The 23,629-nt window shown below is 34.5% G+C and overlaps 1 protein-coding gene across 4 annotated transcripts; it reads left to right on the top strand.

The window, feature by feature from the left end:
* Positions 1–682: 682 nt before the first annotated feature.
* SH3GLB1 (SH3 domain containing GRB2 like, endophilin B1) lies at positions 683–22,961 on the top strand. Of its 4 annotated transcripts, none has more exons than XM_021711818.1 (10): positions 683–821; positions 3,669–3,797; positions 6,536–6,669; positions 8,172–8,264; positions 12,918–12,956; positions 14,584–14,607; positions 18,604–18,693; positions 19,088–19,188; positions 21,890–22,118; positions 22,495–22,961. In XM_021711818.1, the coding sequence occupies exons 1-10, from the start codon at positions 785–787 to the stop codon at positions 22,600–22,602; spliced, it is 984 nt and encodes a 327-aa protein (XP_021567493.1). In that variant the 5' UTR covers positions 683–784; the 3' UTR covers positions 22,603–22,961. The 4 variants fall into 4 exon arrangements, with proteins under 4 accessions (XP_021567493.1, XP_008055233.1, XP_021567492.1 ...); XM_008057042.1 differs by having other exon boundaries at positions 12,918–13,004; XM_021711817.1 differs by lacking the exon at positions 14,584–14,607 and having other exon boundaries at positions 12,918–13,004.
* The last annotated feature ends 668 nt before the right edge of the window (positions 22,962–23,629 follow it).

Genomic DNA, 23,629 nt, shown 5'->3' with positions numbered 1-23,629 from the left:
CTATAAATTACTAGAACATATCCTAAAGAAACAACTTAAATGACCGTTTCTCAGAACATCTCATAAAAGCCTGTCTGTCTAACTAGGTTTGATTAAAGTGCCAATAATACATATGCCATAGTAAGCCTAAGAAGCTACTTTTAAATGTAAAATAATAATTACCAGGCACTGAACAAAGTGATTTACATACATAATCTTACTTAACCCTCACAGCACTATAAGACATGTATTGTCTCTCTCTTATCATAGAGGATACTAAGGAAAGAATATTCAGAAGCTTGCTCAGGTCACACAGCAAGCAGTGCAATCAGGATTTGAATTTAGATCCAAATGTCTCAAAACTCTTACTCCCTACCATTATACTATCCTACCTTTATATGTAACAAATACACCTATTTATACGCTGCATATACCAAGCGACAGCTAAATTTTCTACAGAATTCACATATATTCCAACAGAACTAAGGACTTGTGATAACTGTAAGATAAGGTCATTTATCAATGCCCCAAAGGAGGTATGGATAGATTACCATAGGGACAGAAACATTCATAAGTAGTGATTTACAAACAAACCTGGAGCACAGTTATTTGTGTGTTTAGGATAGTGTGGATTTTGCTTTTTGCTTGTTGATATAGTTTCCTGATATTTGTATTTTTTTTTTTTAATAATCAATAACAGTTCACAGAAGAAAAGCTTGGCCAGGCTGAGAAGACAGAATTGGATGCTCACTTAGAGAACCTCCTTAGCAAAGCTGAATGTACCAAAATATGGACAGAGAAAATAATGAAACAAACTGAAGTCTTATTGCAACCAAATCCAAGTAAGAAATTTTTTACCTTTTATCTACCTTAAGTACAATTGGTTGGTTTTTTAATGTTTAAAAAAATTGTTAATAACTATTTGAAAACAGAATTTTTTAATTGTGACTTCAGGGTCAGTGAGTGGTTTTGTGTGCACTTTTTGAAGAAGAGGTGATAAACACTGCGTTTGTGTATCCTCTAACAAATTTACAAATGACGTATTTCAGCAAATCCCATTGAAATCTCAATTTCAGGCAGTGGCTTTGAATTTTAAGAGTTACGAGGGGGCTGTGAGGATAAATATGTTTTCTTCTTTTATCAAGGGAAGAATTGTTCCTAAATAATTAAGACAAAGTTATACAGATACTTAGTTATGATTTTTAATGTTTAAGTTTTACATTTTCACAGAAGTTATTTTGTTTGATTTTCAGACAACTGTGAGGCTTTTCAGATTACTCAGTAAGGTACAAATAAGGTGCACAATAATTGTTTATTGAGTGAAGCAAGTTTGCATCTTGTTCAATGTAGCATAGCTAGTTAGAAGTGGAACTTAGACTAGAACCAGGTGTATTGACGTCCAGTCTTTTCACTATGAGCTTTGAATATCAAAACTGAGGTACAGAAGTGCAATGAATGCTTTCCTTCTCTTTTCCCTAGTGTTATTGTTACCCTGTTGTGAAACGCCATAAGTTTATTTTTAGATACTAACTTAAACTTCAAGCATTATTCAGATATTAGTAGTAATTATGTATCATTCTAGCTAAATTGTAGAGACCTTTTAAAATAAGTCTTTTACACTGTGAGTGAAGTCTATTATTTTTGGACACCATGTAGTATTTCTTATTCACTAAAGCCATTTAAAATATATACCATGGCACTTTTAAAAAGTAATAGACATTTGCTTCTCTTGTTCCTTGTTTTATCCAGGGCGTCCCAATTTATAGTCTGTCCTAAACATGTTTTTCTGAATGACTGATAAGCTCCTTCACAACTGGTAAACAGGAAAATATAATACAGTTCCCTCTCACCCCCATTTTGTGTCATGAAGTAGTAACAGGACCATTTTTGCATTTTGTTTGTGGTCTGCTTATGCAATTCCATAGATTTTGAGTGGTAAGACACACCCTTTTTTTTCTTGTAAACCCTGAGTTATTTTTGGCATCTGATTTTCTAGAAACTAGGGTTTTTCAAAAATATTATGCAGAAATATATATTACATTATAACTGAATTACCTGTGTGAGATTTTATGATGACTTATTAAATGACCTATTGAAATTAAACATTTATTTATTAATATGACTAATGATAACTGATTAAAAGTTAACATAGGATTCAACTTTAAACTTTTGACTAGATAGGTAGAAAAGCAATCAAAAATAACAATCTTTCAACATTCAGAAAATGAAATTCTGAAGTTTAATTGTTTTCTAAATGGTTATGTTTTGAAAAGACTCATTTTGGCTTTAAAATTTTTAAAGTTTTTAAATTTCTGCTTAAAAGCTATTCTAATTTTGCACCAAAATCTAACACAAAAACAAGTATAATTCCAACACCCTATTTTATGTATAAACCTTTTTTTGCCAACTCCTGAGATATTTGTTACTGGTTCAGCTCATTTTTGAAAATTTTAATTTGCTGTTTGAAACTTCCAATATGTTGCAGTCTGTGTGAGGTGCTTAGAGGGAACCTATGTGACTTAGCATTAATTTGTATAGTTAATTATTGTTTCTGGAAACTTCAGCCATTTTCTCATCCCTGAAATACCTCACTGTTGGACAGCCTATGAATGTTAATTTCTTTGGTCTTAAATGTTAAGCTAACAAAGTGTTTATTCAGCTTTTATTGGTTTTTTTTCTTTCCATTTATTCTAATGTTCTGTTACTGCATTTACCCTTTTCTCTTGTACTTCAAACTAATTTTTAATGGTGAAATCTTTTGAGTGAATAGTGCTCAGAGATAACATCTATATACCTATGTACATTGAATATAATTAAATAAGCTAAAGCCAAGGCTTCATATTGCTGATCTGTCTATGGACTGTTCAAGGCCTGGATTGTTCTAGTCCTTAAGTACTTGTCTATATTTAGACTCTGGACAAGAAAAAGAAAGAGAAGAGAACACATGCTCATGCTAAAACCTGTCAGATGTGAATCTTTAGCTCATCTCAGTACTTTATACCCATATTTTCCTAGCTGGAAATAAATTATAAGCATATATTCCAAATTAAAAATTAAAGTTAAAAAATGCTAAAAATAGAGCAAAAGGCACTTTCACTAAATATTGATTACTCTCAATCCTCTTCTTAAAATCCCATAAACTAATCAAATAATAGTTTTAGCTTTATTTTTAAATGCTTTTGTGCCAAGATATTTTATCAGATTTTTAAAATATAATATTTTAGAGTTATATAATACTCTTACATAAATAAAAATATATTAAGATATGTGCTTGAGGCCGGGCTTGGTGGCCCAGCCTGTAATTCCAGCACTTTGGGAGACTGAGGTGAGTGAATTGCCTGAGCCTACGGGTTCGAAACCAGCCCGGGCAACTTGGCAGAACCTCATCTCTACAAAAATAAAAAAATTTAAAAAGTAGCACACACCTGTAGCTCTGGCTACTTGGAAGGCTGAAGAGAAAGGCTCGCCTGAGCCCAGCAGGTCGAGGAGGCTGCAGTGGCTGTGAGCGTGCCACTGCACTCCAGCCTGGGTAACAGAGTGAGACTCCAACTCAAAAAAAAAAAAAAATGTGCTTGAATGAATGCTAATTTCATATTAAAGAGGTAATAAATGGCTGGTAGGGGAACAAAACAGTCTTTTACATTGTTTAGTTTTTTCGAAATCCTTGATAATTTTAACCTTTCTCCTAGATGCCAGGATAGAAGAATTTGTTTATGAGAAACTGGATAGAAAAGCTCCAAGTCGTGTAAACAACCCAGAACTTTTGGGACAATATATGATTGATGCAGGGACTGAGTTTGGCCCAGGAACAGCTTATGGTAAGTGAAAGGTAAAAAGTTCTGTTAAGAATTATTTTTACATTTAGATTTTCACTGCTTGAGATATCATTAGCATATTAATAGAATCATTTTAACTTCAAATTTATTATGCTAAAATTTTTGATGAAGAGAGAAATATAGTGACCAATAAATATGTATAGCTCAATTTATATTTAATATAGAGAATTCAAATCTTTTGTAGTTCTAAAAAGTTAAATGAATTATTCACTTATACTCCCATTGATCGTACCACACCTATATTGTAGTACCTCTTGTAGTATATTGCAGTTATCGTTTACCTGTGTGCCCTACTTGATCTTTTAAAAGTTTTTTTAGGGCTTAAAAATGTAAAAGAACTTGGGAACATAGTAAATGTTCACAAATCACTAGTGCTTTTGTTATGGTTATCTCAGAATGCTTAGATTACATTTCATTTCTTTTTTTCTCTTAATATATTTCAGATTTTCAATAGTTGTGGTTTACATTTACACTATCTTTATTAGTTACTGTACTGACATTTTAAATGTACAACCTGAAGCTCAAAGTTACACATCTTTATTATCACTCAGATCTAATTTTCTCATAACATAGACTATTTGAGATTTCTGTAGCTTCTTTTCCTGTTGTTTATGGCTAATAATTCTCTTTATTAAGACATCTTTCACTTATGAAAAAGAAAAAAGATGACATCTGCAAGAACTTGGTCTTTAGTTAGATATGAAATGGTAGATTAAATGAGTTTCTACACGTATGAGGTCCAACGATTAAGTTCTCGAACTCATCCTAGAAAAAGTGCCACATACCTCATTGCTGAATATCACTGTGGTCACCTTCGAAGTTCTTCCCTTGGGAAGCTTTGCACCAGCCTGTCAAAGCAATTTTGGAACTCTTTTTCTGGAGTGGCCATCAGAGCTGTTGTTGTATTACCCTTGATGTCCTCAATGTCATCAAATGTCTTCCTTTCACTATTTCCTTTATCTTTGGTTAAAGAAAAAGTGACTGGGGGCTCTATCAGGTGAGTAGGAAGGGTGTTCCAGTACTTTGTATAGGGCTCCAGTTATTTGTACGGTGCTGCCAACGTAAGCACCTGGTGGCAAGTTCGTGAACTTAATTGTCAGACCTCAGCAAATAACCACAGCTCTGATGGCCATTCCAGAAAAAGTGTTCCAGAATTGGTTTGGTGGGTGGACTAGGCACTGGCCTCAGTGCATAACTTCCCAAGGGCAGTACTTCAAAGGTGACCATAGTAATATTCAGTAATGAAACATGTAGCACTTTTTCTAGAATGGTTCATGAACCTATTTGTTGGACCTTGTAGTTCTGACTTACAAAATAGTTCATAAATTCTGCGGTTAAATGAGTTTAAAGTTTTAGTGGTTATCTTTATATCAAAAGAAAGTAACTGAAATACTTTATAATGCCATTATTCCATTGACCAGCTGTTTAGATGTACATCTTTGAAATTTTACATTGTTTTCTTCAAAATCTAATTTTTCCAGAAGTTTGAAAATGCTTTAAATTTAAAATAGGCTGGATGCAGTGGTTCACACTTATAATCCCAGCACTCTGGCAGGAGGATCCCTTGGGCCTAAGAGTTTGAGACCGGCCTTGGCAGCATAGCGAGACCTCACCTCTACAAAAAAAAAAATAATAAATTAACCCAGCATGGTGGCATGCACCTCTAGTCACAGCTACTCGGGAGGCTGAGGCAGAAGGATCACCTGAGCACAAGAGGTCGAGACTGCAGTGAGCAACAATCATGCCTCTGCACTCCAAGTTAGACACTGGAGTTACAAAGTAGGTGAAGGAGACCCAGCTTCTCCTTCACTTAGCTGAAGGCCTGAGTGGAACATGAACGTTGGAAAGCTTTCTAGGTCTTCCTTTTGCAGTCTCCTTAATCTGTTTGCATCTCTTATAATTCCACGGAATGTACCCTGGTTTTTGGAATTGAGCTTTGTGAACCTGTTACCTATTAGTAATTGATGGTTGCTAAAAATGGAGTATTTCAGGCATTGGGCTAAGCACCATACTTCATATGTGTGTGTGTGTGTGTGTGTGTGTGTGTGTGTGTTATTTCGGTAAATCCTCACTCAGATCTTGCTTACAATGGAAATTGTTTTATCTCCGTTTTAAAAACAGTGAAACTGAGGGGCTTGGAAAAGTTAAAATAATTCATCCACAACCACCCAGCTAGTAATTCAAATGCAGAGTAATTCAAATGTCTATATCCAGAGACAGAGTTTTTAACTACTGCTACCAATCAAATCCAGTCTTAATTCTAACATGGAGAGACTAAGATCCTCAGAGCTACAGCGTATTAGAGATAAAACTGGGAGGAGAACCCCTGGAGTTCTACTTTCTTTCTACTCTACTTCCCTATTTTACCTGTCCTATTTAAATATCAGGGTATATATGTTCTAAAACATAGACTTCTTAAAACTAAAGATATAAATATGAACTATTACGTGTAGCTGCTTGAGACACTAAGAACAAGGATGTAGAAACAGGACAAATGGTGACTTGATCTATTATAAGCATAATAGAAAATGATTGGAGGTTCATTTTTGTCTTTTTCATCTAGAGCATTTCATCTTATCTTTGGTGTTACTTAAGTAAACAAGAAACAACTAGCTTTTAAGCAGATCAAATTGCTGATTTATCTTTACATAATTTCATCATCTGATGTTACCAGACAGTTGGTTTAAAAAACAAAACAAAACAACTTTTTTCCTTTGCAGGTAATGCCCTCATTAAATGTGGAGAAACCCAAAAAAGAATTGGAACAGCTGACAGAGAGCTGATTCAAACATCAGCCTTAAATTTTCTCACTCCTTTAAGAAACTTTATAGAAGGAGATTACAAAACAATTGCTGTGAGTTGGAAAATGTTCCTTTTTTTAAGCAAAATAATTTAGAAATATACTTGGAATTTTTAATGAATTTGCCTTCTTAATGACTGTGTAGATATAGAAAATTTGAAAACATAAATAATCTGGATACGTGCATGTTCACCAGAGTACAAAATTAAACCAAAATATAAAAGGCTATAGATAACATTACCTCCATTTTTGTGTCCTACAGTATTATTGAGATGCCTTTACATCCATTCTTATTTGTTACCAACACTAAAATCTAAAATTCATAGAGAGGTTCCTGGAATTATTGTGAAAATATGGTGCATAATAACACCATAGTATAGTCATGTAACTATTCATTTAAACTGGGCGCTAGAATCCTAAGTATTTGGAAGGTGTATCTGTTATTATACTTCATGTCTTTATGCATCCCTCGGAGTATATTCTCTTCTTTTTACACTATTGTTTTTTGCTGAAGTATAAGAAATAAATATTATATCACTTTCTCAAACCTAATCTGTTAGTCTTTATTTTTTAGTTTAACTTATTTTATTAGAAAAGTCTTTAGTCTCCATCACTAAGATTTTTGCAAGACAACTTCTTTATTATAAATACAACTTCAAACTTTAATTTGTAGATTCTTATTACAAAATATAGAAACTTTCAATATATTTACAATGGATTTGTCTCTGTGTAAACAAGTAATTGGCTTGAGACAGAAGAACAACCAAGTTAAAATATAATTTAAAAGATATTAGCTTGTCAGTAGGGTGAAATTTGACATATGGAACCTAAGAATTAATGAAGCAAACAACTATAATAAACTTACCTGCCATACAGAAGCATGAAGTTCCATTGAGGAGTACTAAGATACTGTGTTTGTTCATTATTCATTCCATAAATCTGAAATTCTGTTTTGGAGTAGTTGAGTTCCATTTGGTGCTATGACATGTTTGGAGCAGCCTGCCCAGTCCTTGTAGAGCACACAAGACCTCAAGGAACCCTGCCCTGGGCCCACACTTCTTTTGTCATAGATGTTCTCTGGACAGTCTGTAACAGCATAAAGAGGGTTTCTCAACCAGGTATCTGCTGACGTTTGGGCCTACTAATTCTCTGTTGTGGGAGCTGTACTGTGTTATAGGATATTTGGCAGCATCCCTGGCTTCTACCCAGAAGATATCAATAACATTCCTCCCACAGTTTGACAACTAAAATGATACTGTCAAATGTCCCTGAGACAAGGATCACAAAATATTAAAACTAATGTTCCCTCGTTTCTACCAACACCTGCCATCTTTCTTAGATTTCTCAGACATCTAGAATGTCACGATCATTTTCAAATTGAAAATAGTTTAGAAAAAGGGGTCAGATAGCTGAACCATCACTTCATACTCAGTTTTATAATCATAGATCTTTATCAGATGATACTTATATTTACTAAAGAGTAATATTTACATGCTTGAATTCTTACTGGATTTTAGAATCTTCAGCCTTTATTTTTTTATTTTCTATATTTCTAGAAAGAAAGGAAACTATTGCAAAATAAGAGACTGGATTTGGATGCTGCAAAAACCAGACTAAAAAAGGCAAAAGCTGCAGAAACTAGGAATTCAGTAAGTAATGTTTTTAATAGAAAAACATTTTAAGTTAATAACTTTAAGATTTGTAGAAAATTTTATCAATATGCCATGTATGATACAAGCTATCATTAAGAGCTAGAATATGACTTTAGGGTCTTGTTTTTATGTTTTTAATCAAATTTATCAGAACTTTATACATCCCAAACAGTGCAAAGGGATCATATCAAGAGGCGATATTCAGCTGTACAGCTGTTGCTAAAAAACAAAAACTATGGTATCTCCTAAAGCTGAGGATATTCTTTAAATATTCTCAGTGGCAATCAGAAATAGGCCTTTTGGAGATAGTTTTTTTTATATTTGGAAATAGCAAAGTAAAAAATTAAAAAGATAATTACTAAGATGAGAATGGATCAAGTTTGAGAATACTTATGTGTAGCTTAAAAATTAAATGAATTTCCTTCCTACGTGTGACTCAAACTGATGAAAAGAATAGTCCAAGAATTGTTTAAAAGCAATTCAAATAGTGGCAACATGGACTTCCAGGTAGCTTTTTCAAAGGGAGGAAACCCAGAAAATATACCAGAATGTTACTCTGGTATCCATATAATAGTCTTTTAAAATTGAATAGGTGTATATTAAGTATAACAATTCAATTTTTCTTTAAAAATTTCATTTATAAGCTTTATAGGTAAGCTAATAGTTATACTATCTAGATTTCCATTCCAGAGTTTGAAAATATTAAATCAGATTTGAATTGGAACACCTTTAAGAGAGTACAGTACAGCAAGTGTGAATTTGTTAGAGGAGGCTAACAAGCAAATTCTTAATTTGAGCTGAGGCATGAGATTCCCACTGCCTTCTGTTTCCAACTCACAACCACAACCACCATCAAGAATCATTGCCTTAATGAGCATATTACCACAGTACTGGTAGAAGTCTTAGTTCTCCTCTTTGAGGAAGGAAAGGTTGAGAATTGGTTTAGAGTGAAATTTAAAACTGGTAAGTTGCTGTTGGATAGTGATGTCTTGTGAGAATACCCCAGTACCTTATGTGAGCAGACTAAGTTGTTTCTTTCTATAGTATTCCCTTTTTTGGACATGTTATATTATCTACTGCTGGAGAAGAGCTATCTTTGATCAGACATTAATTCCAAATTCACTGAATTTTCAATTCACACTTCATCATCATCATAAACAGCATAACTTCCCCAAACAGACTGACTGCAGGATCAAACCTTTGAAAGTGAGCACTATAGGGAAACCTCCTCAGGTCTCCTCCCACTGTGGGAGTTTTTCTGTCCTCTCAATAAATCCTGCTTTAAAAAAAATCAGAAGCCATGCTCGGTGGCTCAGCCTGTAATCCCGCACTTTGGGAGGCTGAGGTGAGTGGATTGCCTGAGCCCCGGGTTCGAGACCCACCTGGGCAACTTGGCAAGACCTCATCTCTACAATAAATTTAAAAATTAGCCAGGTGTGGTAGCGCGTGCCTGTAGTTCCAGCTACTTGGAAGGCTGAGGCGGAAGGATCGCAGGAGCCCAACAGGTCAAGGCTACGGTGGCCGAGAGCGGCACTGCACTCCAGTCTGGGCGACAGAGTGAGACTCCAACTCCAAAAAAAAAAAAAAAATACACAGTGAACACTGTAGATGGCAAGAAACCCTAAATTACTTTATTAGTTTCTAAGTGCTAGTAATGAATTTGTATAGTAAGATGTAAATTGATATTTAATTTATAAATTTTATACTCAGGGAAAAAAAAGACAACAGTCATTTGGAAATAAATATTTGAGCTGGAACAGAATCTTTATTCAGAATGCCTATATGTACCCGGTGATGTTTGTAGAATATTGTTGTCAAGTTACAGTATAAAACTTTTTGTGGGTAACCCTTTCAAGTCCTCTCCTACTGTGGGAACTTTTCTGTCCTCTCAATGAATCCTGGTTTAAAAAAAAAACAAAAAACTTTTTTTAATAAACATTATTACAGGATAAAGATAACCTGCTTTTTCTACCTGAAAAAAGTGGCGGAAACACATAGATTTAATGGTATACAAAGTGCTTTTATTCTAATTTAATTTACAACTGCTATTAAAATGTATAAGAACTAAATGTAATAGTAGATCAGTTTGGAGTGATGTTTCCTTTTGCTATATCTAGAAAAAGTCTTGGCAATTTTCCTGTGTTGTGTATTGTTGAGGGCAAAATTTTTCTGTGGAAATTTATGTTTAAAATTAAAGTGAAAGATGATACAAATAACATTATTCCACAGTTTTATTTATACACAGCTCTTCTAGAACACTAGAAAATTTAACTCTAGACAAATATTAAAAATATTACTCTAAACTGGGCACAATGGCCCACCCCTGTAACTCCAGCACTTTGGAGGTGAGAGGATTGCCTGAGCCCAGGGGTTTGAGACCAGCCTGGGCAACCTGGTGAGACCTCGTCTCTACAGTAAATAAAAAAATTAGCAGGTCTTGGTGGCGCGCACCTATAGTTCTAGCTACTTGGAAGATTGAGACGGAAAGATCACCTGAGCCCAGAAGGTAGAGCCTGCAGTGGCTGTGATCATGCCACAGCACTCCAGCCAGGGCATTAGAGTGAAACTCCAACTTAAAACAAACAGAAAAAAATTAATCTAGACAAAAAGTCACATTTTCTAATTTCAGTTGTGTTCTTTATTCTCGATAGCCAACTCATTTTTCTTCAAATTTTATAATAGTAAGTCTAAAATACTTTGAGAAGGAGAAGTCCTCATAAAGCCTTGAGGCATGTGGCCTGCCTGTATTTGGTAATCCTTCTGGTTTTTTTCCCTGTGTGTCTCTCTAGTTTACTTAAAGAATGCAAAAGAATAGAAACCACTAGGAGTTTGGGTTTGCTTTTTTTTCTTTTTCTTTGACACATTTCCTGGTTCCTAGCTGGCAGCTGAAGATCCTACTCTAAGCCCAGACTGTCTTTGATTTCCCTTATTTATAAATTTCCATGAATTGTTTCATAACTAGTTACCCTTCTGCTAGTAAGGTTTAGGACCTGTGCATATCAGCACTTTTTAAAAAAATGTATCTGCTAGTGTCTTGTGAACTTCTTTTCAAATTCTGTATTTGCTGAATGCTAATTTTGTGCAAGGTACTCTACTGAGGGGTAAAGTAAAATCTCTGCTGCCTGATTAAATTTGTTGATGACTTAGTCCCATCATCAAAGTATTTCTACCTGAATCCACTATTGCTACTTTACCAACCAGTTTTATTAGTTAGCATGTTGAAGAATGGTACAGCAACATCAGAGGCGTTCTTCAAAAGTATACCAGTTGAGCAAGAAAAAGAAAACCTATTTTATTTAATGCTTTGCAGTGAACAAAAATAGAGCTTTAAAGTAATTTGTTTTATGATAAAAACTTAGTCAGAGAAGCCAGGGCAAAAATAGCTACGGATTGAGTATTTCTAACCCAAAAATCCAAAATCCAAATACTCCAAAATTTGAAATACATGGCACTCAAAGGAAATGCTCAGCTTTTTGGATTAGGGTTGCTCAACCAATAAGTATAATATAAATAATTCCAAAATCCAAAATCTACAACACTTCTAGTCTCAAGCAGTTCATATCAGGGATACTCACTCAACCTATAATGCATTTGAATCATAAAGCACCTGTGTTTACTAACCTAGTCTTAATCTCATATAAACTTTTAAGAAATTATTTTACAGTTTTTTAATGAGCGGGAAAAAATCAGCTGGTTTCAAAACTCTCTAGCGTTTACAAGTTTTGACCTCGGTTATTTTAAGGCATCCAGATTTGATGGGAAATATTTTTTCAAGTAAGGTCATATAGCAAATATGTCCCTCTACCTACTTAAGCATTTCCACAATGAGCCTAAACCTTTCTTTTTTTTTTTTTAAGTCAGTATCTCACTCCATCGCCCAGGCTGGAGTGAAGTGGCTCCAGCAATCCTTCCATCTCAGCCTTTCAAGTAGCCAGAACTACAGGCACACGCTACCATGCCTGGCTAATTTTTTTATTTATTGTAGAAACAAGGTCTCACCAAGTTGCCCTGGCTGGTCTTGAACCCACAGGCTCAGGCAATCCACTCGCCTTGGCCTCCTAGTCTGAGCCACCGAGCCCAGCCGTCTAAACTTTTCATCTGTAAACTCGATAAATTTACAGCACCGTTATATAATCTTAACTTTTTAAGTACACGTGTTTGAATTTAAAGTTTATTAGAAGTACAAGGGTTGACATGCCTTTCATATTTCTTCAGGATATGCCAAGACCTGGTTGAAACTGATAGAAAGAGAGAATGTGGTTGAAGGCATCATAAATTCATAAATAGAAGTGATCTTTGAATAGGAAAATTGTAGGTAGACAGAAGGACTTTCAGAGGTGAAACTTCAATAAAAGTTGTGGGGAACTGGCTGTTTTTTTTAAGTGATAATGTTTTCCCTAAATAATTGTAATTTAAATCTAGCAACAACCATATTTTCTGTTTTGAAAATTTGAGTTTTGGAAAAAATGAATATACACCACTATAGGAAATTTTGTAAAACAATAAATATAGTTGGGATTTTTGTTAAGGAGCAAAAATATTTTATTGGTTCTTCTATTTGTTTAATGTGTTCTTTATTGTACAGAAGTAACTTGTTTCACCGTGTTCATTGGTATAATGTGTTCTTTGTCTCTTACCTATGCACTTAAGCAACTAAACTCAGCTCGCCTTGAAGGAGATAACATTATGGTAAATTTCTCTTACATGCTCAACTTCCTGCATGTAAAATGGCTGAAGGTTTGTTGGCCTACTGTGTTTTCTACATCTTGAATAAAGTGCCTTCTCTTGCTATTAGCTGCATATAAAATTCTAAAATAGTCGAAGCCATGTATTCATTATGTCTAACAAAAAAATACAGGGAAAAAATATTAGCTGAAGTGATACTGGAACTTGAAGAAAAGAAATCGTGTGTTCTAATTGCCAAATATTATAGTAATGCCAAGTACATATTTTAGAATCTGAATTTATACATATATGCAGGACCTTTATGCACTCAGTAAAAGATGCTAATTTAAGCTGGCACTTCATATTTTCACTTTTGGCAAAGAAAATTAATGAAATTTACTTAACTTAGGTAAAGGTGTAAGGTATACAAATTGATCTTGCTTCTCTATAACTTTGTTTCCCTTATTTTCATCTAAACTCATCACAGAATTAATTTTTTCTCCCATTACAGGAAAGACAAACCCCAACAGGTTAGGTATTCCTTTAGTGGCCAGGCCCATTCTCCATCCAGTGCTAGTTAACTCACTTAAGAATTTTCAGAATGGTGATAGCCTTGAGCAAGAATAAAGATGACAAATTGTTTTATAGCACTAGGTGTATACATTGAGCTCAATTTGAGAAATTTTTTAAAGTATTAGAAGTTTTTTATTTTAGTAAAATTAAAAATTGTAAAATCTGAACATAGCCAACAATTTGTCACATTAGTTAATAAAATTTATATAGTGTTTTGTTTTATAAATACTTTACTTCCATTAGAGATGGCAAGGATTCTGCAGCACAGTTAATAATAAATTGGCAGTTCATTGACGGCTTCTATTCCATGAGCACTGAACTAAAAGCAGGATAACATCTTAACAGGAAAGATTGTACAGAATATGTAAAATGTTGTTTTGTTTTTTAAACTATAATTATTGACGCCCTGGTTAAATTAGGTCTTACTTTAAATAGCAAGAGAATGCATTCATTTATTTCCATTGTCTTATCTATAGATAAATGAAAAGGGTGAGAATATAAGCATATTTACATACCTTTTTGTCATAGGTTAAAAAAAAATCATCCTAAACTATTGTCAATACTTTGTTTCATTCATTAAACATTTGTTTTTACTACTGTCATCTACTTATAGTAAGATATATTTAACTCTGGTAATTTTGTATTTATTATATCTCCAGTTTGTTTCCCTAAAAAAAGGCTGTATCGGCATTCAGTGCCCATTAATCCTTGCTTTATTTCCTAAAATTCTAGAATTTATGCCTTAATGAGAAAATTAGAAATAATTTAGTCCAAACCTCTCATTTTACAGATGTGAAAACTAGAACGGAGGGAGGTTAGATATTTTCAATTTGGGGAAACTGTTAATTTATAGAATTAGCATAAGATTTAGAAATCGACAGTGTTGATACATATAAAAGGCATACTTTCACAATATTTTAAGCTCTACTGATTTAAACTGTGTAATCCGTTGATTTGATTCTAAAAGTATGCCATTTGAATTAAAATATTTACATTTTTCTATACTAGTTGTAGAAAATGTTAAATTCCAACCTTCTTTCATGCTCTGTATTTTTCTCTAATTTTTAATGCTGGCTAGATTTGGGCAGAGGAAGTGACAAAAGTAAGTAAATTATTAAACTACTGAATTTTGAAACAAAAATTTAATTGTCAATAAATATTGGGCAACCACCCTGGTTCCAATCACAGTCTGTGCTACTGTATCTTATAAAATTATAGAAATACTCAGATCTCTGGCTAATAGCTTTACAGAGCAGTAGAAGAGTACAGCAGAGATGTGGTTTGCAGACACCTGATAAATCTTAGATATCTGTTATATTAAGTGGTCATCATACAATGCCTTACTAGAAGACAGTTGAAATACTTGATTGATTTTTTTTTAATGACAGTTTTTAAAATGTAAAATATAGTTAATACCATGCCCTACATCTTCAGAGAATTGGACATATCAAATGAATTTTTTAAGTAACAAGCTTCTCTCCAGCACCAAATTTTTGTCAGTCATAATAGCTGAAAATATCTGTAACAAATATACTTTACTGCTACATTAAACACAGTATAGCAGATATTTAATTTTACTCAGTTTTGGTCATTATTATAAATACTCATTGTCGTTCTTTCAGATTTGTTAACTTGTTCAAGTATGTTGTCTTCTCCCTGTGTCAGACAGTTCCCTCTAGAAACTTGTCTATGTGACTGCTGCTGGCAGTCACTCTGCCTGTGTTCCCATGTGTAATCTTCTCTAGACTGTAAAATCAAGTAATTAAACAAGTATATAAGATATAAAATTATAACTTTAGTACAGACTTGTTTCAAATACTACTTTAGGTCTTCAGAAGCATTTTTCATTTATTCCTCATATTCAGGCCTACCAAAATCTGACCTCCACTTGAGGATGACACTGGGGAATAAGGGCATATGGTAATTGATTAACTAACTATTAATGCTTTGTAAACTTTAACTTATATTTTCTGTTGTTGTAGGATTGCTGAGTATTCAGTCAGTTTTATGTACAGGCTGTGGAGCTATTGATTCTATGACTCGAAAATCCAATGTGAAACTTTTGCCTTATGCTCTCATTCCCCCTTTGTGGAATCTGTTCCTCAATTTAGTTATAGTTCTACCATGACTTCTCATTTCTTCCCAAACTTTTAGTATGAAAAGAGACAGAGCAACAAAGGAAAGAATATAGGTTGAACAAGAAAACCGGGTATCTTTCCCTTTGGTTGGCTTACAGGTACACCAGAGAATTTCTGACTTAATTTTACAGTCTCTACAAGCTTTAGAAATAATTGATATAATAAATGGGAAGAAACGCAACCGTGTATATTGTATATATGTTTTTGGATATGAGTGGATTTGGGATTTTTTCCTCCTACACTACTTCTGTCATTTTTATAATTTAAAAATGTTCCTGGAATGTTTTAAGATTTTAAACCATAGGAAAAGTAGGTATTACCAACCACTATTGTCATAGCAAATGCTTCAGAAGCATAACAAATTTCTGTCTTATAGATCCCCAGTCCTAATGTCCAGACCAACAGGTTTTTGCCCATCTTCCAGTTACATCTTGAAAGAACCCCTCTTGGGCTGGGCACGGTGGCTCAAGCCTGTAATCCCAGCACTTTGAGAGGCTGAGGTGCGGGGACTACCTGAGCCCATGGGTTCCAGAACAGCCTGGGCAACTTGGCAAGACCTTGTCTCTACAATAAATCAAAAAAATTAGCCAGGCACAGTAGTGCGCTCCTGTAGTTTCATCTACCTGGAAGGCTAAGGCAGAAGGATCGCCTGAGCCCAGCAGGTCAACACTGGGGTAGCCATGAGCATGCCACTGTACTCCAACCTGGACGACAGAATGAGACTCCACCTCAAAAAAAAGAACCCCTCTTGTTTTCCTAACCCATGTTATACTATCATATAGTCTAAATCAATCAGTAGTAGTAATTGTTAGCAGTGTGTCTTTTCTCTAGCGATCACCTAAAGAACAGATATCAACCCTTTAAATCCATTGATTTTCTTTAAACCTTATCTGTCTTTCTAATAGGGGCCACTTCTTCCCAAGTAAACCAATTATACTGTACCTACTTTAAATTTTTGAGCCTTAGATGAATTATGGTGATGAGTTATACATGTCAGAAGTATACATGGTTTGGGACATTCAGCTATGTTTGAAGTATCCAAGATACACTGAATGAGATTTGTTCCTTTCCTTTCATTTGTGTTATCCAGATATGAAGGCTGGATTATACAAATGAATGACTTCCTAAGCTTTGTGATATAGTGCCTTTCCCTTGTCCTTAATGAGATAATTTAATATTTTTTAATTCCATATACTTGGCATTAAATCATTATTTCACTTCATTCTCAAGTTTCTTCGTCACCTTAGTCTGCTACCTAGCTTACCTGCTTAAACCTTGTATAGAAATATTACCATGTAGTAGAATTTTCTGCCATTTCAACTAAGGCCATTAAGACAGATTGTAATTTCTCAAAGACTTACATGAATCTAGCCTAGTTTACTTCTGAAGTTTGTTTATTTTTGGTTTGCTGTAGTTCTGTTAATCAAAGCCTTTTGTGTTCAACCAAGCAAAACAGTAAATGGTGCAAATGTTACATTGCAATGATTGGTTTTCCTTAAAGCTATCCTTAGGAAGAGCATTGATTCTTTTCTTCTCCTGGGACTTTTTTCTGCTTCATACTAGCTTCTAGATGAAGCTTGCTTTAGCCCTACTATCAAAATACCATGTATTTTGGTTTTAGTTGAGTAAGTTTAATTTCAGCTCTTGACTTATTGAACTCTTGAGTAATTCAAGCTTATTTCCGTAAACCCAATCTAGGGCTCAATTCTTATTTGTTGTAAGTAGAATATTATAGCAGCTGATTACCCACCTTGCTGCTGCTTCCTTTTTGACTGGCAATAGATTAACTGTTGCCACCAAAGGGTGAAGGAGAGAGGAGGGGTCTGAAATGAAAAGTTCAGACCTTATTTTTATACTTACTACATCTTGGAAATGTTGTCAACTATTTGCATAGGGGAAAAAAGCTATGTATTCTGGAGAGGTAGTAAAAAAAAAAAAAACCTTTATAATGACATTGTCACCAATAATGATACCCAGTAGAGGATAAGCTAATTATTTTGAATGAGCTGTGAGGCTTTATTTTCTCTTCCTCACTTACTGTAAACCAACTCTGGCTAAAGGCTTGATGTTTTTTGCCAGTATTTACTGTTTTTAGATCTTACTGGTTTTTCAGTGAACTGTTTTGTCCTAGCACTAAGCCTGTATTAGATAGTTGAAGCCAGGAATGATATGCTATTATATACATCTCCTCCCAGCTCTGCTGTCTGTGACTTCAACTTAGTAGCCTGAAATCAGTCGTGGTGGGAGTATTGATATCATGAAAATCTGGTTATGAGAGCTTTTTTTCCCTTGAGGAACAGTTTACCAGCATACCACTGGTTAAGGGTCAACCATAGCTTACAGAAAAACTTTTTAAAACCCTAGTATATGTCTTAACAGATAATATTTCTGCTTAAGGCATATTTTATGCATTGTTTGGAAAGAAAATTTTAAAGACATTTAAAATGTAGGACAGAGATTCTTTTGAAGGAACCTAAAAACTATGTTCCTAGGAACAAGTGTTCAGTAACTAAACACAAAGGTAAAAGTCTTTGGCTTTACTCTAAAGTCTTTGCATTTGAGACTGAAGACCATCTAACTTCAAAGTAAAACACTATAGTAATAATTGAGATTTTTTGCAGTAATATTATTTTATACTTGTAAAACTAGTAATCTTTGCAAAGTTGGTACTAGAAAATGTATGAAAATATTTTTCTGTCTTCTCGAGTATAGCATTAGGCTTTGATATTAATTGATGATTTTGAATCAAGTACTGGTAAGGAATCAGTTCTATCAAGGTTGAATAATATGGAAAAGCTGAAGTGGAGAAACTAGGGACCAGTTTAGATACAAAGCAGAATCAGGGAATTGTCAGATTATAACTTGGGGTTTACTTGAGGGATCTTTTAACTGTCTATACAAATGTATATAAGATGGACTGAACCTTCTAAGAGATTCTAAAACTGTGTTCTAATTTTAAGTCTGAACAGGAATTAAGAATAACTCAAAGTGAATTTGATCGTCAAGCAGAGATTACCAGACTTCTGCTAGAGGGAATCAGCAGTACACATGTAAGTATTCATTCATTGGAAATTCATTTCGAACAAAAGACGGATAGTTCTGAGGCAGTTTGGGGAGGAAAAACTGGACTTCCTTTTCAGTCATTTATCAAGGAAATTTAAATTGCGGCACTTTCCAAGATATGTCAAGAAATATTTTTTATTTTTGCTTATGCTGCATCTCCTCGTTCGCCCACCCTTGTCAAATCTACTTGTTGGTATTCTTTGGCCAAGCAGCATTTGTTACTGTACTGTTTACCAGGTCAATCTTAATAAGCTTTGCAGTAGGATGCTAGGTACTGGAGATTCTCCTTTACTTAATACAGTGTTGTGCTGTCTCCCATTGCATTTGCCACTTTACATATAGACTGTAGAGCTGAAAACTGACTGTGACTTTTCTTTATAGGCCCATCACCTTCGCTGTCTGAATGACTTTGTAGAAGCCCAGATGACTTACTATGCACAGTGTTATCAGTACATGTTGGACCTCCAGAAACAACTGGGAAGGTAATAACTTACTTTTCGCATATCAAACTCCTTTAAGAGAAGAAATTCCGACTTTTGCATATGAACTAATAGGGATGAAGATTAGAAGAATTAAAGGCTTTTCTTCACTTTCTTTAGAAACAGGGGAGTTTTTTTAAGGAAAGTAATTCACAGACTTCTTAAGTAGCAAAACACCTTGAGCTCTTCTGAAACAGAAGGATGTTAACAGGGTTGAGGAAATAATTTAAATGAATATGTTTTAGAGGTATATAAAGAAAGCTTAAAAGTGTTTGAGGTTCACTTTTCTCTTGCTACTGAATACTTTTTGCTGTTGGTTGAGGAAGATACAGTTACTTTGACACTTAGCTACCCTTAAGGATAAACTAATTCATGCTTATTCACTATATTGAAAAAAGTTTTAGAATATTCTGTCAGATCTCAAGTACACTGATGTGATTGTTTTGAATACGATGATATGTTTTAAAGCCAAGTGATAGTATGTAAAGTTCATAGCTCAGTTATTTATATATCAAATATTTATTGACTATCCACCATGTGCCAAGCACTGCTTTATATTCTGAGGGTCTATCAACAAGCAAAACAGGCACAAACGCTTGCCGTGAGCAACCCCCTCGGGTCCCCTCCTGTTGTGGGAGCTTTTTGGTCTTCTCAGTAAATCCTGCTTTAAAAAAACACACACACTTGCCTTTATGGAGCTCACATTGCAAAGTGACACTGGAAATAAAATAATGTACAGGACAACATGATCTCTAGTCTTCCAACACTTAAAGTCCAGGCAGAAGTACAAGCTATTGGCAGACAGGCGTGTGATACCAGGCATGGAAAGATAGACTTAGGTGCATCTAGCGAAGTTTCCCAGAAATTCTTTTAGTAGGAATAAGCTCGATTAAGAAGCGGGCAGGGATGAACATTCCAAGCAGAGGAAGAACATATATTTTAAAAGGCCAGAGAAGAGAGAGTAAGGCAAGTCCAGGGAACTGATTGTAATCCATTCTGGTTGGAGCACAGTGTTCAAGTGGAAATGGTAGATGAGTCTGGAGGAATTAAACAGAGCCACACTGTGACTGGCCTTTAAAGCAAGGTATGGTCAGGAGTTTGAAACTGACACAGTGAGGAACCCTCATAGCAAGGGAGTGATAAGTGACATCTGAGGGAGAACTGTCAATACAAAATTGTTTCAAAGGATAAGATTCTTGTTGTTGTTTTAAGTCATTTTGGCACAATAATCCTTCAAGACTGGACCTGGAACAAAACTAGGCACATCCACCCAACCAATTATAGCCTAGTATCATTAGGTAGTCTGATAGGGTTTGCAGAAGGATTTGCAGTTCTATATATTCGAGGTTCTGTTAGTGGTATTGATATCTGAAGGCAGAACAATACTTTATCCTCACATTATTACAACTATTTTAAGCCCAGGAAGCCTTCATGCTTGTTTTCCACTTTGCCCTAAAGCTCTGTGATTATTCTTGTTACCATTCATATGTGCATTCTGCTTAAAAACTCAGCCATTCAAATACAATGTAGTTATTACCCTGTTACTGCACTTTAGGATAAGCTCCAACACAAAAAGTAAAACCAGTACTATTATTCTAGAGGAAAAAAGTCTAGCTTGTCTCTCTGTCCTCAGAGTTACTGCAAAGATCAGGTGGCAGTGGGAGAAATCTTAGCCCTTTGTTTCAAGAGAGGCTTTTAAGGCAGTACATAGAAATCTTCAAATGTAGAGCTTCACAAATTACTCAGATCCACACTAACAGATTCAAAAGCTATTTATGAAGAAGAGAACCAGGTTGTACTGTTATGAGTTATAATAGCAGTACCAACAGGAAGTAGTCATAATTGAATAAGAGCAACCACTTCTGTAGGGCTTAAGTTGTTCCCAGGTATTCTTCCACACACCTTGTATGTAATGTTAACTTTATAATCTTCACCACCAATTGAGGTGGGTACTATCACTATCCATATTTTAAAGATGAGGGAACAGAAGAACAAGATTAGTAAATGTATCTTGTTTTTTAATAATTGGAAGACTTTTACATATCAGGCTACAGTGGCTTGACATTTTTGTAGGGTGAAAATGGCCTTTCTTTGACCTTTAACTCTGAAAATTGATATAGTTAGACCTCATTGATTTATACTAGCAAATTTGAAAATAAAATTCCATGGTTAGAGAACTTAAATTACCATGGCATATAGATATACATATGTAGAGCATTTGTTTACCTTCAGACACGTATGAATTTAATCCCTGCACAGTAACTGAGTTCACTGAGGAAAGGATGTTGGGAGCTGTGGTCTTCATTTTAGAGAGCTCAACCTGTGTTAGTAATCATTTTGAGCCCAAAAGCTTGAGACCAGCCCAGGAACCAGTAAGACTTCATCTCTACAAAAAGCTAGCCAGGCTTGGTGGCGCACACCTATAGTCCCAGCTACTCAGGAGGCTGAAGATAATATTATAAGGATAGCTGTGAAACAGAATTTCAAGGATTTAAATTGGAATACCACCTGAATTATCTCTGGTATAACTGGCCCAAGAGGGAAAGGGGAGGTTGATGGCACACCTTGTCACTGAAGTATTGTTAACATCTGTAAATCATTTTTCAGTGTGAAGGTTGGTAGGAAGTAACAGTGCCACCACGTGGTGGCATTAAGGAACTGTAATCACTTGGAAATGAGTAGCTGACCATTTTCTTTTCAACAGTTTTCCATCCAATTATCTTTGTAACAACAATCAGACTGCTGTGACACCTGCACCATCCGTTTTACCAAATGCGATTGGTTCTTCTTCCATGGCTCCAACAAGTGGCCTCGTAATCACCTCTCCTTCCAACCTCAATGACCTGAAGGAGTGTAGTGGCAGCAGGAAGGCCAGGGTTCTCTATGATTATGATGCTGCAAACAGTACTGAATTGTCACTTCTGGCAGACGAGGTGAGCAGTGGGGACAGGAGAGGGAAAAAACGTCACAAATTGACATACTTTCTAATACCACAAAATGTAGAGTCCCCATTATGTAGAAATAGTTTATCATGAATGTTTCATAGATTTCAGATGGTTAGATTAACATTTTATGAAATTTTAATTACTATTCTTTAACATACTAGAATATCACACATATTTAAACCTTTCAACTGCTCTATAACGAAGATATAGAAAACTGCCTTCAACAGAATCCTTTATCTTTCAGCAAAATTGCAAATAATGTTCAAAGTCCTTTGAATAATTTAAACAGATTTAAAACAAATCTGATTAGTTTTCTATGTGTTTATTTTTCCATATAATTAACTAGAAATGTCTTATTTTGTAGGTGATCACTGTGTTCAGTGTCGTTGGAATGGATTCAGACTGGCTTATGGGGGAAAGGGGAAATCAGAAGGGCAAGGTGCCAATTACCTACTTAGAACTGCTCAATTAAAAAGGTGGACTACGGAAAGATTTCCATCATGACATTGTATTTATATACAGTTAACTCTAAATAAAAACAGATTTAAGTATCCTCCATGTTAATGTCTTACGGGACTGAAAAGAAAATACCAGCCATCAGAAACTGACCTTTCACCAATAAAGTTGCATGGTAGATATTTCATTACAGAATTTATGTTAGAGCTTTCGTGCCAAGAATGTTTTCTTAAAAATTATCTTTTTACTGAGGTTCCACTAATAAGCAGCTTCTACTTTTAAGCCTCAACTTAAAGCAGAAGAACTGTTTTCTACTGAATTTTTCATTAACAGCAAGCTTTTTCTTTTATGTAAAATAAATCTATTGTGAATTTATATCAGTGACTCATTTATTAGGTATAATTAATAGCCAAAGAATAAAATTAAAATTTGTTTTAAACTTTGGTTTAAAAAAGAGGCCTAGGAGATAAACCTCTTTTGTGAAGAATAGAATGTGTCTGAATGCATCCATAAACAGAAATGCAGTTATACCATGTTTACCTTACTTTCCAACAGAAATCGAATTATTTCAAAACTATGTTTTGATGGATTATTTTGGGTAGTTTTTTTTAACACTACTGAATGGTTTCTCAATTTAAGAACAACTAGTTCTTGAAAAGCATTACCATATTTTGCTAATAAATTTCTAGTCAAGGCTCTAAAACACCTGGGTCAAATTCAGTTCACTAAACAATGTTTTTAAGATTATTCAATTGGCACAATTTAATGCATAATCACAATTGGATCCCTTTAGAACATACTGCAGTACAGTAAAGAAGATTTCTTACTGAACAATAAAATTGTATAAAAATATGGATTAGTGCAACCACATTCATTATAGAATAAATTGTATACAAATAAAATTTTAGTTACTCTGAGCTTACTGTTAAAATATTGAAAATTTATTAATGAACATAGGTTATCTTGGTCAGGATCTCTGGTTATGAAACACACTAATGAAATTATTAGTGACATATTTGAAATCAGAAAATTACTATTTAGGC

The sequence above is a fragment of the Carlito syrichta genome, unplaced genomic scaffold, assembly GCF_000164805.1.
Source record: "Carlito syrichta isolate Samal-C Ts95f unplaced genomic scaffold, Tarsius_syrichta-2.0.1 Scaffold302623, whole genome shotgun sequence".
Classification (NCBI taxonomy): Eukaryota; Metazoa; Chordata; class Mammalia; order Primates; family Tarsiidae; genus Carlito; species Carlito syrichta.
The sequence above is the reverse complement of the archived record's forward strand: the minus strand, read 5'-3'. Positions and strand labels throughout refer to the sequence as shown.